The sequence below is a fragment of the Mytilus californianus genome, unplaced genomic scaffold, assembly GCF_021869535.1.
Source record: "Mytilus californianus isolate M0D057914Y unplaced genomic scaffold, xbMytCali1.0.p SCAF_4, whole genome shotgun sequence".
Taxonomy (NCBI): Eukaryota; Metazoa; Mollusca; class Bivalvia; order Mytilida; family Mytilidae; genus Mytilus; species Mytilus californianus.
In genome coordinates, this window is record NW_026262690.1 from 95,938,407 (window position 1) to 95,955,199 (window position 16,793).

Here is a 16,793-nt window from a genome sequence, read left to right on the forward strand (position 1 = left end):
GTTTACTTAATGGATTTATGAGATTTGAACATCGGTAAACTACTGTTGCCTTTAATTTTTTTGGTAAAACCTGTACATGCATATGCTATGTATATAAATTTCGTAGGTTCGCTATGTCTATATGCCATTTTGTTTTTCTTTGTTGACATATTTGTTTGTTTTTATAGTGATTAAGATTATAACACAATGTTGACTTCTGTACCTCTATTTTTGACATTTTTACCTATTATAAAATTAAAATTGAGAATGGAAATGGGGAATGTGTCAAAGAGACAACAACCCGACCATAGAGCAGACAACAGCCGAAGGCCACCAATGGGTCTTCAATGCAGCGAGAAACTCCCGCACCCGGAGGCGTCCTTCAGCTGGCCCCTAAACAAATATGTATACTAGTTCAGTGATAATGGACGTCATACTAAACTCCAAATTACACACAAGAAACTAAAATTAAAAATATTACAAAGGCCAGAGGCTCCTGACTTGGGACAGGCGCAAAAATGCGGCGGGGTTAAACATGTTTTTTGAGATCTCAACCCTCCCCCTATACCTCTAGCCAATGTAGAAAAAACAAACGCACAACAGTACGCACAGTAAAATTCAGTTTAAGAGAAGTCCGAGTCCGATGTCAGAATAGGAAACAAAAGAAAATAAACAAAATGACAATAATACATAAATAACAACAGACTACTAGCAGTTACTGACATGCCAGCTCCAGACCTCAATTAAACTGATTGAACGATTATGTCTTCATCATATGAATATCAGGCACAATCCCTCCTGTTAGGGGTTTAGTATTATACCATCATAAAAAATATGAGAAGAACATAACCCGTGTCATGCCAACAACTGGTTTTAGAATAAATATGTTTAATTCCGATGCAAAGACCCTACAAGTGAATCAATATTAAAGCCAAAATATGCAATCTTTAATGACCTGACAACAGTATCGTAACTATATCCCTTCTTAATAAGTCTGTTTAAAGGTTTTGTTAGCTTTTGAGGTGAATACTGACATTTTTGTGCTTTGTAAAGAATATTACCATAAAAGATTGGATGTGAAATACCCGAACGTATAAGATGTCTGCATGTTGCGTTATATTTACGAATGATGTCCTTATACCGATGATAAAATTTAGTAAATGTTTTGACTAGTTTATGATATCGAAAACCCTGGTGTAATAATTTTTCAGTAATACATAAATTTCTCTCGCTAAAATCTAATACGTTGTTACATACACATACAAGTTGAGATATATAAACACCATAAGATGGTGACAAGGGAGCGTCACCATCTAAAAATGGATAATTAACGATAGGAAATGAAAAATCATCTCTTTTATCATAAATTTTTGTATTAAGCTTCCCGTTAATGATATAGATATCAAGATCGAGGAAAGGACAGTGGTCATTGTTAGTATTAGCTTTATTTAAAGTAAGTTCAACAGGATAAATTTCTTTAGTATACATACTGAAGTCGTCATTATTGAGAGCCAATATATCATCCAAATATCTAAAAGTATTGTTAAATTTTTGTATCAGATGTTGTTTCGATGGGTCTTTGCTGATTTTAGTCATAAATTGTAACTCATAACAATACAAAAACAGATCCGCAATAAGTGGTGCACAGTTAGTCCCCAATGGAATTCCGATAACTTGACGATATACGGAATCTCCAAAGCGAACAAAAATGTTATAAAGTAAAAATTCAAGGGCAGATATAGTATCAAAGCATGTCCAATTGACATAGTTCTTTTGTTTGTTGCTACTAAAAAATGACCTAAAAGAGTTTGAACATATGTATTCGCATTCCGACTTTTTAAATGCCCATTTAATTAGGTGTGTGAATTTTTTCTTAATAAGAATATGAGGCAAAGTGGTATATAGGGTAGAAAAATCAAAACTTTGAACAGATTCAAAATCACCAATATATGCATGCAATTTATCAAGTACTTCCAACGAGTTTTTGTCACTCCAAAAGTAGTTAATTCCACTATTTTCAAAAGCCTTATTTGAACAATTTATTATCAGGTTTTTGATTGTACCAAGTGTACTAGTAAGTAGAATAGACAATTTAGTAGTGGAACAATGACTTGAAGACGAAATAAATCTATATTTGTAAGGTGATTTGTGTAGCTTCGGAAGCCAGTACATAGTTGGAACTTTCATTATATTTGGTTCTGCTTGTAAAGAAGTAGCTAATAGTTTATGTTTGTTACATATATCGTTTTCTGAAAATGAAGTCAGTTGGAATGTTGGTGAATTCGTGATTTCCTTTTGCAGAACCTCAATGTAAAATTTACGTCAAACTATAATGATATTATTAGCAGCTTTATCAGCCGGGACAAAAACAAATTCCTTGGCTAGTTCTTTTAGTTTATGTTTGATACGAGAAATAGGATTTTTATGTTTGTTGTTAAGAGTAAAATGTTCTTTAAAATGTTGTATACGTATATCAACTATCTTCATTACTGAATTAAAAAAAGAGTCCAAAGATTTTTTGTCAGCTTTTTCCCGTTTTATCCATTTCAAACAGTAAGCACGAAGTGAGTCGTGGATGATATTACGACACTCATTCCAATTAATAATTGACGGGGGACGATATTTAGGTCCTTTATTATGTCTGTTTGTTTTGTTCACAAATTGTTGTCAATATAATGGAATTTTATGCGACTGTCATATAAGTGAGAGGTTTAGCTAGATATAAAACCAGGTTTAATCCACCATTTTCTACATAAGGAAATGCCTGTACCAAGTCAGGAATATGACAGTTGTTTTCCATTCGTTTGATGTGTTTGAGCTTTTGATTTTGCCATTTTATAAGGGACTTTCAGATTTGAATTTTCCTTGGAGTTTGGTATTTTGTTATTTAACTTTTCACTACAACCAAGTCGATGACAAGTTTCTTCCTAGAAGTAACTTTACTGCTGGTGGATTATTCCCCGAGGGCATCATTAACTTGGTAGCTTAATGCATGATGAATACAAAGAATACAAAAAAACAAACCGGCTAGGATGTCGTCTGGGTTACCAAGGTCCTCTTCTGCTACACTGAACACTGTACCATCTGATTTGTGTGTTCCATGGAATATCCTCTGGGATACCCCTAATTTGACTTATGTACAGCAAGAAGGTAATTATTACTTTAAAAATTCAGATACTTTTCAAAAATTAAAACCATGTACCGTTAATATTTTCGACTGTTTAAAGACACCTGCTACAAGCGAATCAACTATCATTTCTACTTGTTAACATATAAAAGGAAAGTGTTAATCACGACTCCAGATTTCACTAGTAACTTAACAGGAAAAAATTATCTAACAAAATCTTTTGGACCTCTGGACTGTTCCACGGACAATGTCGTTTACGTAATTGAATGTACTTTGTGTGGACTACTTTATTTTGGTGAAACTCGACAAACTTTGCGTAAAAGGATGAATCAACACCGGTCTGATAATAAGGACCCGCAATTTAGGGTTCTTTATAACCATTTTAAACAACCGGACCATGATCCTTCTTTATCCATGAAAGTACGCATCATCGAGAAAATTTATCACCACATCAATAGCCCTAAGCACTCCTTTCCGAAATAGCCCCAAGTACTCCTTTCCGAAAAGATAGAGAAAATTTTTGGATAAGGGAACTAGGTACTGCAATGTCATAGGAAATTTGTCATGTCCAGCCTGCAGTGATGTAAATGTAATTAGCTTATTTAATACTACTGTTAGACACTAGCGTATTCATGAGCAAAAACATTACCATCGGCCCAATGTAAAAAAGTCTTCCAAATCTAGATCGCCCTCTGGTAGCTTTGATGACCTTCTTTCACATCTTCATCATTCGCTAGGGTTACATTACATTAGAACTATTCGTTTGTCACTGCCTGTTAATTTTCTAAAATGTTTGAGAGATTATGCACTTGACAAGGGATGCATTAATACATTTTCTCCAATATACAGACTGGTCAGCATAATTTGTGATGTAGCTCTTTTCCGTCTTTTTATACCAGTAAGATCGTTACCTTTACATGATGAAAAGAGGAAATTCCTTCCAGTTCAGTTTTCTAATAAAGGAATTGTTCCAATCAACATCAGCACCGTTCTTCATCACAAGGAGGTAACATCTAAAATCCCACTTTATTTTCAAAATCAGTCTGTTCCTATTGTATCCTACAGTTACACCAAAACCATTGCACCTACAGTATTTAACAATAAGCAAGCATTTCAGGACCTTGATTTAGAAGAATACCTATAAAACCCTTTGACATATGACTGTTCCCACTCGCCTTATATTTACAGCCCCTCTGGCCATGTTATTACTGGGGATCTAAACATAATTCAACATGAACATCTCCGAAAGGTAATATCTCGTGGTCCTAAGTTCAGAGAACACCAACACATCAATTGGAACCATAACTTCAAAATAAATTTTAAGACTTATACCTCGAATTTGACATAAGCAGTCATCTCAGTACCAGAATCTATGACAAACGAGACGGTTTTGATTTTGAAATTATCAATTTCCCCCAAGTGAGTAGCAATATACTAACTTCTCCTGCATATGGGATATACATTTCCCAACTCATTCGGTTTTCAAGAGCTTGCAGCTGCTACCCAGACAATATAAAACGTCACCAGTGTCTGAGCAGAAAGTTGATAAACCAGGGTTATGTCAAAGAACGTCTCGTCCTTTTTCTAAAAAAGTTCATCGGAAGATACCAAGACCTTGTTGATAAATATTCCGTATCAACTTCAAAAATAATACATGATGGTCTTGAAGTATAGATTCTAGGTACTGCCGTTGTTTATCATCTTAATTACGTGTTAAAGTGTTCTTTTATTTGTCTTTGTAAATTATTAACCTTTACTGTTTAGTCTATTTTTGGTAATATCCTTTTGGCGTGGCTCGGTACTTATGCATCCTGCCAATGTGTTATTGTGCTGTGGTAATTTTTTGTATTCTTGTCTTTCATTTTTGCTTATGTGCTATGTCTTTATGCCATTTTTTTTTCTTTGTTGACATATTTGTTTGTATTATAGTGATTAAGATTATAACACAATGTTGACTGCTGTATCCCTATTTTTGACATTTTTACCTATAATGTCTGTTTGTTTTGTTCACACATTGTTGTCAAAATTATGGAATTTTATGCGACTGTCATACAAGTAAGAGGTTTAGCTAGCTACAAAACCAGGTTTAATCGACAATTTTCTACATAAGGAAATGTCTGTACCAAGTCAGGAATATAACAGTTGTTTTCCATTCGTTTGATGTGTTTGAGCTTTTGATTTTGCCATTGTATAAGGGACTTTCCGATTTGAATTTTCCTTGGAGTTTGGTCTTTTTGTTATTTTACTTTTTTCATATACTTTTTTATTGATTGGGTGGTTTTATTAGCTTAAGTGGATTTTGATAAGATTAATCATAGCTTACTTGTACACAAATTTCAAACTTATGGAATTTGAAGCAACACCAATATGCTGATAAAGAACTGGATGAGTCGAAAAATACAAACTGTCGTATAAGAAAGTAGCAATTCAACATCAGTCCCTGTGGGTTCAGAGTACCGCAGGGAACAATCATAAGGCCAAGCCTCTTTCTGCATTACATCAACGACTTGCAGAATTTAATGCCGTAGCTAACTTGTTTGTAATGACACAATTGCCTACCCAGCAATACCATCTGAAAACTGGAAATTTTACAAGTAAACTTAAATAAACTAGGCGGGTGGTAACAAATATGGTGCAATTAATTTAAGCCTTACAAATGCAACATATTTAGGGTAATAAACAAGAAGACACAAATTTAAACAGTATATCATCTCCATAGCCATGATAGAAGTACCAGCAGCCAAATATTTTGGTCTCACTATACATAAAATCTTAACAGACATAACACATACCTGAATGCCGTACAGCAGATAACGTAAAAAGTAAATAAGACACTTGGATTTCTGCGGCGACATATCAGAATCTCATCAACAAAATAAAGAACTAAACTTACATTGGACAAGTAAGACCACAGCTAGAATACGCACAGCTACAAAAGAGAGGCGAAAATACTAAAGGGACATTAAAACTTATAAGTCGAAAATAAACTGACAACGCCATGGCAAAAAAAGAAAATGACCAAAAACGACAGTATATAAAACAAAACATATAAAACTAAAGACTGAGCAACATGAACCCCATCAAAAACAAGTGGGATCTCAGGTGCTACAGAAGGGTATGCAGATCCTGCTCCACATGTGGCACCCGTCGTGTTGCTCATGTACGTACACACCCGGTGATAAGTCTAATTCGGTAGGTCACATTAGTGGGAAAGGAGGACGGGATTGTGATTACGATGATTGGGAAGTAATTGCGATATCTAAAGAAGGACGACTCATATCAACATGGCACCGAGAACGAAATTTACTTTCCCGTTCGAATCCTAAGTATTGAATGATAACACTATTCAACACAACTATATGTATTCAACACATTGTAGTATATAATAATAACGTAAATAATGTATCACAAAGTCAAAAATTGAAGTCACTTATAAAAAGTTTGTATCAGACCATTAAAGCTATCAACAAAAGGTACTTTTTTTTCCATCATCTGAAACAGATAAAAGGTTAGAAAGAGACGTAAATGCAATTATTTTGCTACCGCACGCTTTCACATGGTTCTGTATGATAAAAAAAAGTATTAATATGGGTTTTGATTGTCCATCCCTACTACCCGATTTTCTATGTGGAAACCAAAATTGAAAGTACCATTACCTTACTTTATTTTTCCTTTCATTTGTGAAATCCTTATACATGAATTAAATATTCCTTATTTAGTAAGTTATGACAAATTAATAGTCAACTTTAAATTTCCAGTCAGTTAGGACATAACAACACCCGAAGACACAATTAATCATGAACGATTTTGGCTGTTATATATTTGCCCTTTTGGTTTTTATGGTTTCGTAAATGTTTTATTTATATGTCTGCTTTTCAAACTTTTCAAACTTTTCAGGTACAGATGAAGTTTATTCCAGACAAACGTGTTGATCGCAGGGAACCACAATTTTATTTCTTTGTTTTTTTTCTATTTTTTTCAATTTGTGTTTAAAATGATTCCGTATGAAATTTTACCATAAACAATGTTGAACCTAATCATAAGAATTCCGTTTCATAGAATTCTACCAATCCATCCATTTCAAGATGACAAATGCTATCCAATGGTAGTCGATGATTAAAGTCTATATAATGGTCTCCATTTACATATGTCTGAAATAATAATATAATTATAAATCAGGATAAAGTCCAATATATATTGAAAACTTTTTGATTGAGTATTAACCCATTTTCAGAATCTCTAGTTAATAAATTATAAGCCTGGTATCTTTGACGAGTTTGTATAGCTGGTTACAAAAACCTTCGTAGCTTAAAAAGTTATTGTTAGAACAACACATTTTCCTTTTGCTATTTTGCATAATAAATCACAATAATATTTTAAAAATGATTCAAAAATAACAAAACAAATTCACTGTATCATACCATAAACTTTTCCTCCATAACTTTTATAGCAACTTCGAATGTGTCTTTTTTCTCAAATGGGAAACTATCCTCTTCTCTCTCTTCTTCTTGCCAGTTTCCTTCCACGTATGTATTTCTCACTGTGCAATGTTCTTCTCCAAAACGGGGATTAAAGTGAAAAGCTACATTGCTCTCAGGGTCATCTCCACATTTCAAGTTAATATGGAATCTGTATTCAGAAATTGTGTGAAGAATTATAATATCACGTCATAAAATTGTTAGTGTTAAAGAAATCAATGTCGTCGTCATTAATTAAAACAGGACACAATGGACGCAACATGTGTTGCATAAATCAATTATCTCCCATGTCATCTGAAACCATGCAGATCTTGAGTTGTCTGTTATTTTCTAGTGGATTATTGTCTCATGATCTGTTTTTTTTTGTCTTTCCTCATTGTTTTTATTTGTTTGCATGTTTCTTTTACTTTCAGTATTGAAATGATTGACGTTTATTGTTATGAAATGATATTAACAAAGTTCTATTATTTCTGGTAGCTTGTAAGATAATATTCTATTATTTTAACTTTTTTGCAGCAATTCAAAAAGTCACCTATCACAGTTCTTCTTTGGCATTCCATGAATAATAATCCAGGAACCAGGTCTTATACCTCCAGGGATCCTTTCTAAAACTGGTTTCTCCTATTAAAGGTTTACAAATCATACATATAGTGATTTTATTTCGACTGTATTATCATTAACCATATGTAGGTCTATATAACCAACACACCTTGGAGGGTAGAATTATTTCTTCGCGATATACCTTACTGACTCAATTTTCTCATATCAGCAAAAAACTAACTTATTTCAAACTAGTCACTTTATTATTATCTTCCAGGCAAGCCGAAAAAAAATCAAATGCAATCTGTTTTCATATGTAACTGTGAGCGATTAGTTATATTTTTGATTTGCAAACTTGTTTTTTACCATGATTTCTTGATAGAGTGTTGCTGCTTGCAAGGATACTATTGAACCAATAGTTCTCTATTGAAAAGTCAAAGTATTCCTTTTTTTTATTAGTTTTACGGTCGCTTGATCGTTTAGAAATGTATACACCACGGACGACAAAGCATATGTTTTCTATTTGTTGTTACTACAATCCCATCGTCCTTTTCTCGATTTTGACATTCCACAGAATTCCTCTTTTCACCTACAATGAGCAACACGAAGGAGTAGCTAGTGAAGCAGGAACTGCTTACCATTCAGAAGCACTCCCCTTTTTCTGTGTAAATTTTGTGGACAATATACATGACACCCCCGCTGCAAGGGGTGTCCGCGTTTGTGCTGGGTGTATCAAATACACAGAACGTGATGGGAGAGTGCAGCGCGCATTACACGAAAAACACCCATCCAGCATCATTAGTTAAGACAAGGATCAATCGGGGGCGATGCTGGGGCTATAAATTTTGTGCAGATGTTTTGATTGGTTATCGATCTGCAAATGCACAGTTGATATAAAAGTTTCAATATGATTTCTGTGGTAATCTAAATTGATTGCCATTTTGTGTCTCATTCCATCGATTTCTTTCTTTGTAGTTTTGCATAACACCCTTTCATGTTCATTGTTTTAGCTTTTTAGTCATGTTGAGCGTAAAACATCAATCATACAGTATAAAAGCTAATGATTTACAGATAAGCTATACATGAGATTAAACAAAGGACAACATCTAGATATATTATTTACAGGAGAATGAAAGAATGTTAAATCACATTACCTATTGAAGCCTAGACTACATACCAATTTTCTCTCCAATTTGACTTGGAAAATATAAGCTCCTGCATTAACGTTGATTCCTTTGATATTTTCAATATCTCCTCTTGATTCAAACTTTTTAACTTTCGTTCCATTCACATAAACCTGGAATTCAGATATGAAAACGATTAAGAAAATAATTAGTCATGTTAGCAAGCATATGAAATATTAATGAACAATAGCAGTATGAACAATATGAAATATGAGGTCGGGCGAGTTTATCATACTTAATAATCACAAATCATATGTTAATAAAAATGTTATAACTATCATAAGCAAATACATGAATTTCAGTGATAAGATTTATCTTACATCATTAATTTCATAATAAGTTAAAACTGAGAAAAAATGTATATAAAAATAAGAGTACGCATTACCTTGAACTTACTGCTTTTGGTGACTATCTTGATTTCAAACGGTTTCCTCTCGGCTATGCATTGCGGGATGTCTATTCTTTCTTCGTCGGCCCAAGAATCATCAGTTCTACTATTGAATACCACTTGACCTTGTTCAATCCGGGGATTAAAATGTAGGGCAACATCGGAATCGGTAGTAAGACCATAATGAAGGTTTATGGCAAACCTACAATAGTTAGAACAACTGCTTAATTTTTAACACTAAACTCACATCTGATATAAGTATCATACTTGTCACAATTTATTATTAAATGATGATCTAAAGAAAGAAATATAACAAATCAAAATGTATCTTTTAACCTAGCTTCACCCAACAGTTTTAAGTGTGGTTGCTGTTGCTCAATCTTTAGTTCTCAACTAATCAGCGAGTGTAAAATTCATTGTCTTTTTTTTGTCCCGTGTCCCTTCGGCAATGTTTTTCAACGTGCAGTTTCAAATGCCCCTTGATATAAGTCTATTTTCTTCAACGGTAGTAGAACAGTAAAAAAAATACCATACAAATCACTCAAAAGTCGACATTTATTCATATAGCTCCCAAATGTATTCTTTTCTAAACCTTGGATTTGAAAATCATTGTGAATTAAATTCACCACATTTAAGAACGTTTTATTTTGATAAACTTTCACTTGCATGGTTGATACCATTGCTGGCGAATTGTAAGACCCTGATGGTTTCATCAGTCTAGAAGTCGTGTACCGATTATCACTTATAATATCCATGTTAATTTCAGGTGATTTTATTTTATTCCAAGAAATTCCCCAAACCATGGGTCGATTAGCTTTATTTTGATATTTTTTTTACAATACTATGACTCTAGCTCCACTCTCGTTTTCGGTTCTTATTAATTATTCATTTGTATTAATATGTTCATGCCAAATTATGATTAGTATCTAACTTGAATTTGATTAATAGCATATGTTTATTCTAGCCCCAGATAAAGTGAACATTGGTTTTGACTATTCTTATAAGGTCATTTTGGTTATTTGGCTCCTCTTGTATTTATACATCTGAATCCTTTTCAATTTAAGACTATGAGCTTTCCTGATGCTTTTGAACCATGTAAAAGGCCTCACAGTTAGATAAAAAACGCCATAACTTGATGCTCATTACTTTAAGATTTGTTTAAAGGGTATAGGGATTTTATGTTATGAACTAATGCAAAAGTGTATAGGGATTTTATGTCATGGACAAATGCAAAAGTGTATAGGGATTTTATGTCATGAACTAATGCAAAAGTGTATAGGGATTTTATGTCATGGACTAATGCAAAAGTGTATATGGATTTTATGTCATGGACTAATGCAAAAGTGTATAGGGATTTTATGTCATGAACTAATGCACCATAATGTTACTTTTCGATTTTCCGAATACAGTTTCAATCTAATCCTTTGTTTTTTGCAACAACAAAAATAGTTATCAAAGGTACCAGGATTATAATTTAATACGCCAGACGCGCGTTTCGACTACATAAGACTCATCAGTGACGCTCAGATCAAAATAGTTATAAAGCCAAACAAGAAACTGACATATAGATTTGCGTACCGTTCTGACTCAGGTCTCATGAACCCTCTGAACAACAACACATCTCCTTTCTCAAGACCTGAAGGAATCTCCTTTACAAAGTCGTCATCCTAAATAAGATATATTTATTGAAATCAGAAAATTATGCTGGTGTTATGATACTGAGAAATACAGACTTTCACTATTCTAAAATAAAGAGATAAATAGAAGATACATTTAGCGTTTACTCTTAATGAATATGTACTCAATTTGTATTTTTGTTCAAGAAATTGAGTTTACCAGCTTGTTTTTGCTAAGTTTAAACATTACATTTTGTTATAAATGTTTGCTTATCTTTTCTCTAAACAAATTATTTTAGATTTCAAATTCTTAAAGATGGTGCAGTTTTGTTTTTGGAGTAAGTGCTAAACATCTTTCATTGTTTTTTTTTAAATAAGTGAATAAGTGTGTTACAATCAGTATTACGTATTGTTTAATTTTGAGTAAAGTACTTACAACGGGTTCTAGGAACTCTAACTCGGCAATATCTACGTCACCTAGAATGTGCAAATGTGTGGCATCGGCAAAATCAAGTCGATGATTGAAATCGGCAAAATGGTTTTCGTTGACATAAACCTGCAAGAGTTTTAATTTTAATATGTACGAAATCTACATTTACAAAAATACATATTACAAAGTAGTTGATTAGTAGAACTGATCAGAACACAGAACATTTTACACGCGGTGTTTTGAGTATCCACCTTTGGGTCATTTTTTTTAAATGTCGGATTCGAACCGTCCTAATCGAACCGTGTAATGTAACGATTGGCTTTTAAACAAGCGTGAAAGAGTGTCTGGTTCCAACAAATCGCATTTCGGCAATTATTTGGCGCTGTCCTCAACGAAACCCATGCGATAGATCGAACCTCTGGCCAACATTGAACTTTTCGCCATCGTTCACAATGCAATGTAACTACTGATAAAAAACGCCGCACATGACTCTTTTTTATAATTGGACGCAGAACAAAAAACGTTCAGGAAGTTTAGATTTAAGGTATACAAGGTTCAAGTTTTTCAACATCTTTTTGAGAATAAAAATACTAAATGCACTGGTTAAAGTAGATATAAAAATGACAGGTGTATATTTATATTGAAGTCGGTATTGTTTTTTATCCTGTACATCTACATAGATATTTCTAATGTTTGATAAAAACAGTTTAGTATATCTTAATTCTATTTTGCTTTGACAAACAAAAAATTATAGAACTTCTTGAATAATTTAAAATATCATAATAAAATGGCAGTATCATTCTCTATGTTCCATGTCCTCTGCAACACTGCCAAATATGCGGTGAAATGATGATATAAAACATACGTGATATTTCTCAGCAGTGCAAACAAAAATAATATCAAAATATTGATCATTGTCAAACGGGAAATCTCCTTCAAAATCTGTTTCTTCATCTCCCCAACCTCCTATGTTAGCATTCATTACTACAGTTCCGTCTGATGGCCGTGGATTGAAGTGAAAGGCAATGCTTTCGTTTTCACAGTCACAGGAAAAATTTACATTGAACCTAAAAAATTCCAATCAGGAATAAAATATAAAGCGAAAGAATTCGAGAATATTAATTTTTATCATTGCAGAATTTACAGAACTCTATATTGTTGTTACTGTCAGATCCGGAGTGTTCTCTTAAAATTTGGCTTACATACATATAAATAGATCTAATCATTTTAAAGAATGTTTAAAAAAAAAAAAAAAAATAAATCGCAAAATAAGTATCTGGTTTGATTTGTCTACAATCAAATAGCAATGATAAAGGATATATTTTACCCGTCAGAACATCGATCTGCACGTCGAGAGCATCAACATCAACAATCAATAAACCATACTTATAAAACAAATGAGATACAGATAAGCTGTACACGAGATTAAAAGGACAACAACATCTAGTGACTCCATCTATTGTCTACTTATATAGCAATTATAAATTACTTCTATATATTTTACCCTTCAGAACCTCGAGCTGCACCTCGAAGGCGGACAGCTTTGCCAATTTGCATCCTTCCTGGTATTTCTGTTCTGTACGGAGTTCCCTGTTTTGAAAGCAAAAGCAAAAAACACAGTGTTATAATGCAAAATTACAAGTTACAACTAATCATTTCCGTAGAATTTATTTGCATTGTTTCTATATTTGTGTTTCAAAGTAAGTTGCAGTAATCATTTTTTACCTAGCCAAATCAACTGCTGCAAGAATTTCAGATGTTAAAAAATATTTTTCATTCCATTCAAGTTTTTTGTGATTCACATTTTAACCTGCCATCTTCTTACAAATCAAACTACCTGATTATATAAATGATTATTTTTTATTTCTTATGTCGATGTACTTACATCCTTATCTTGGAAGGTAACATCGTAATATTCTGCTCCATCCGACAACTGTAAAAACATGCCCTTACTTGGATCTATCCTATGACCATAGTTGATGAACGGTTTTCCTTGAACGTAAGTATGATAGCCATCTTCGGCCATCTCTATTCGGAGTAGAAAAGATTTTCCAGCTCCAAATGGGAAATGTGGTTTATCCCTTTCTTCTCCTCCCCATTCTCCTCCTGAAAATGTGTTTCTTACCACCACTTCATCTTCTTGGCGAGGATTAAAATGGAACAGTATATCACCACCATCCTCTGCCTCTTTCACATTAATGGCAAAACTGAGAAAACGAAGAACATATTGATAATATTATATTTGAAAAATGCGTGCATTTCATAAAGAACTCATTAAAATGCAAGAAAGATATTAGAAAAAGTCTCCAGAGAAAATCAGGAAATTGAAAAAAATAGCATACAGGTAAATTGCAAACAATATACTAGTAGGTACAATTGTCGACCGATGCTGCACAAGATGAATTAAATCATACCTACTAAAAAGAAGAGGAAAATTTATTTGGTGTACTAAATTGCAGTTAATAACATAAATTTTGTCTGAAAACATGAGAGCATGTAAGAACATGATTTTCCCCCATCTTTAATCAAGAGTGGCCGTCATGATAACGTGCTTAACAAGCTTAGGTAAACTATTTTATTAGTGTTTTTGCATGTCTATAATATTATTCAAGAAAAACCGCATAAAATTTTATCTTGCATGATGTATGAATAGATAGCTCACGGTAATTCAATAAACCCCACCTATTTCAACAAAAAACATCATTGTTAAGTGCGCAGCTATATTACTTAATTTCATTTCAAATCTAAATTCAACTATTTCGTTGGGGCAAACTTAACAGGCTAATGCCCGCTTGTGATTTAGAAGAACGTCCTTTGTTAAACGCTACAGAGATTCAGCAGTTGTTTTTGTAAGCGTTTTGTAAACTTGATAATGTTTTCTCGTAGACGGGACTGGAAAGAATAGGGGAATTCACTAAGGATTAACATATTGCAGGTATTGATGGACATTTTTCAGCACATGCATGCATTTGTCCAACATTCTTGGTTTCGTCAATGAAATTAACACGATAGTATCTTATATGATGAAGGCACTTGTTTATTTTCCAACATCGTATGTTGACCACTAGAAATCTTTTGGTTTTTCGATGGTTGTTGGGTTATTGTGATATCCCACATCTCATTTTACTCCTTTCTAACGCCCCCTTCTTCTATAAGATAATTAATTCACTTACTAATCATGATTATGAGTAACTCTACCACGAAGCAGGATCTGTTTTCCAGGACGTAATCCACCAGGGATTTGCAATGTTGATGGGGTTATCTAAAAATTAGATAAAAATAAAAGGGCAAAGTTGTGTTTTAAGCTAGCGAAATCATAAAGTGTATGCAATAAACGTTTCAACATTTCTTCAACTTTGTAGATTTCCGTAGATTCGTTTACACGGTTGCAATGATTACGTCTTCAGTTATTTACTTTTTTCAAACTTCCAACTATTTTGGAATAACAACATTGCTTACCGTAGACAAGCATGGGAAAATTGATAAATAGTATAAGATGTGGAGTATTCGCCATTGAGACAGGAATTCATCTTACAGAGACCATGTGGGGTATATATATATCAATGAGAGAGTAACCCAACAACGACACACAAAAACCAAGGGGTATCTATATACTTATTTTTAAACAACGATATCATCATAATTTCACTTTCTTACACGTTACAAAAACCAATCAATCACTGACGAAAGATCATAGTAACAAAATGACAATTAAACTGATATTTATTTTTTGGTTAGTAATCATAGATGTTGAAATGCAATTGAGAACAATTTTGATGATCTTTTATATTTCTTTGACACTATGATTAAATGGAATTTCAACTATCCCGAATATGTGAAAAAAACAAACGTTAAAAATTAACACAATAGCTATTTTTTTTTAAATCAATTACATTGATTGAAGACTGTATGCTGTCCACAAGATGTCTTTTTTATTATTTTTGTCGTTAGATTGCGGTCTTATTGGCGTATAACCAACGTCTGTTTTTAATACATCCTGTTATTTAAACCAATTTATGATATTTCTGAAAATTGAAACCCTAATGCTGCGTTCACACGTAATTCGAATTCGATTCGCATTAACTAATTCGAATTAGTTTAATTCGCATTCGAAACGTTTTACGTCCAAACGTAAATTCTAATTCGAATTGAAATGCGCGTCAAATTCACTTTACTGTCCAAACGACGTTAACTTTTTAAAAATTCGTATTAACAAAAACGCATTTCTAATGCGAATTGGATAATGCGGTTTAGCCAATTCGAATCAATTCGAATAAAAAAAGAAGAGTGTGTGAACGCGATTAGCGAATTCGATTCGCATTCGATGCGAATTCAATTCGAATTAAATGTACGTGTGAACGAGGCATAACTTCATTCAAATTGATTTTTAGTCCTATCGATCGAATATCTACGGATAAATTCTTTCATATATCAATTGATAATCATAAAATAAAAATTGAATGAGAAATAAGTACAAAACTACCTCCTCACAATGATGAACGGAGTTTACGTTTGCACTAATGTTTTTCAACCCAACTTGTCAAAAATAAATAGACTTAGTATAAACAAGCAAAACAAGATGATACATGTAAACACAATTAACATTTCCATGACCGTTGGTGGTCAAATTTGTTCTAACATTAGAATAATTAAACCTAAGGCTGTTTATACATCTTGTTCAGTTGCCAACACCCCTTCACCGACTTAGATGATAACTACGATATGCGCTAATACAATTAATTGTATACTTACGATGCGATTTATACTATAAGACATACTGCTGATTCTGTAAAAAATACAAATAGAAAGTTATGTATTCCTAAAATATGAAGTAAACAAAGTTTCTAACGTAATTTATTACATTAGTTGTGTAGGTAAAAGTGTGCTTACCTCTTCTATGGTCGATCGAGCGTTTTAAACTAATCCAACGTTCGATTTAGCTGTCTGCTAACAGATGGCGCACCTTTATGTGATTCATCCCAATAATACATGTACCATGTAAACGTGTTTTTTGTTATTAATGCAATTTAGTATCCTACGCGGGTCATAAC

The 16,793-nt window shown here is 33.1% G+C and overlaps 1 protein-coding gene across 5 annotated transcripts in view; it reads right to left on the reverse strand.

Moving 5' to 3' along the window:
- Window positions 1-6,451: 6,451 nt before the first annotated feature.
- Window positions 6,452-16,793, reverse strand: part of LOC127698939 (galectin-4-like) — a 55,510-nt gene continuing 45,168 nt past the window's right edge. For 2 of the 5 annotated variants that reach the window (XM_052202701.1, XM_052202704.1), the window contains exons 10-16: window positions 11,749-11,868; window positions 11,275-11,363; window positions 9,694-9,898; window positions 9,302-9,421; window positions 8,117-8,205; window positions 7,528-7,735; window positions 6,452-7,257 (exon numbers count right to left, since the gene is read on the reverse strand). In XM_052202701.1, the coding sequence (XP_052058661.1) occupies window positions 7,144-7,257; window positions 7,528-7,735; window positions 8,117-8,205; window positions 9,302-9,421; window positions 9,694-9,898; window positions 11,275-11,363; window positions 11,749-11,868 (945 nt within the window). In that variant the 3' untranslated portion in view covers window positions 6,452-7,143. Of the gene's footprint in view, window positions 7,258-7,527; window positions 7,736-8,116; window positions 8,206-9,301; window positions 9,422-9,693; window positions 9,899-11,274; window positions 11,364-11,748; window positions 11,869-12,607; window positions 12,810-13,246; window positions 13,333-13,627; window positions 13,950-14,915; window positions 15,005-16,494; window positions 16,529-16,632; window positions 16,759-16,793 lie in introns of those variants that run through there. The other 3 variants (XM_052202706.1, XM_052202703.1, XM_052202702.1) reach the window with 3 other exon arrangements.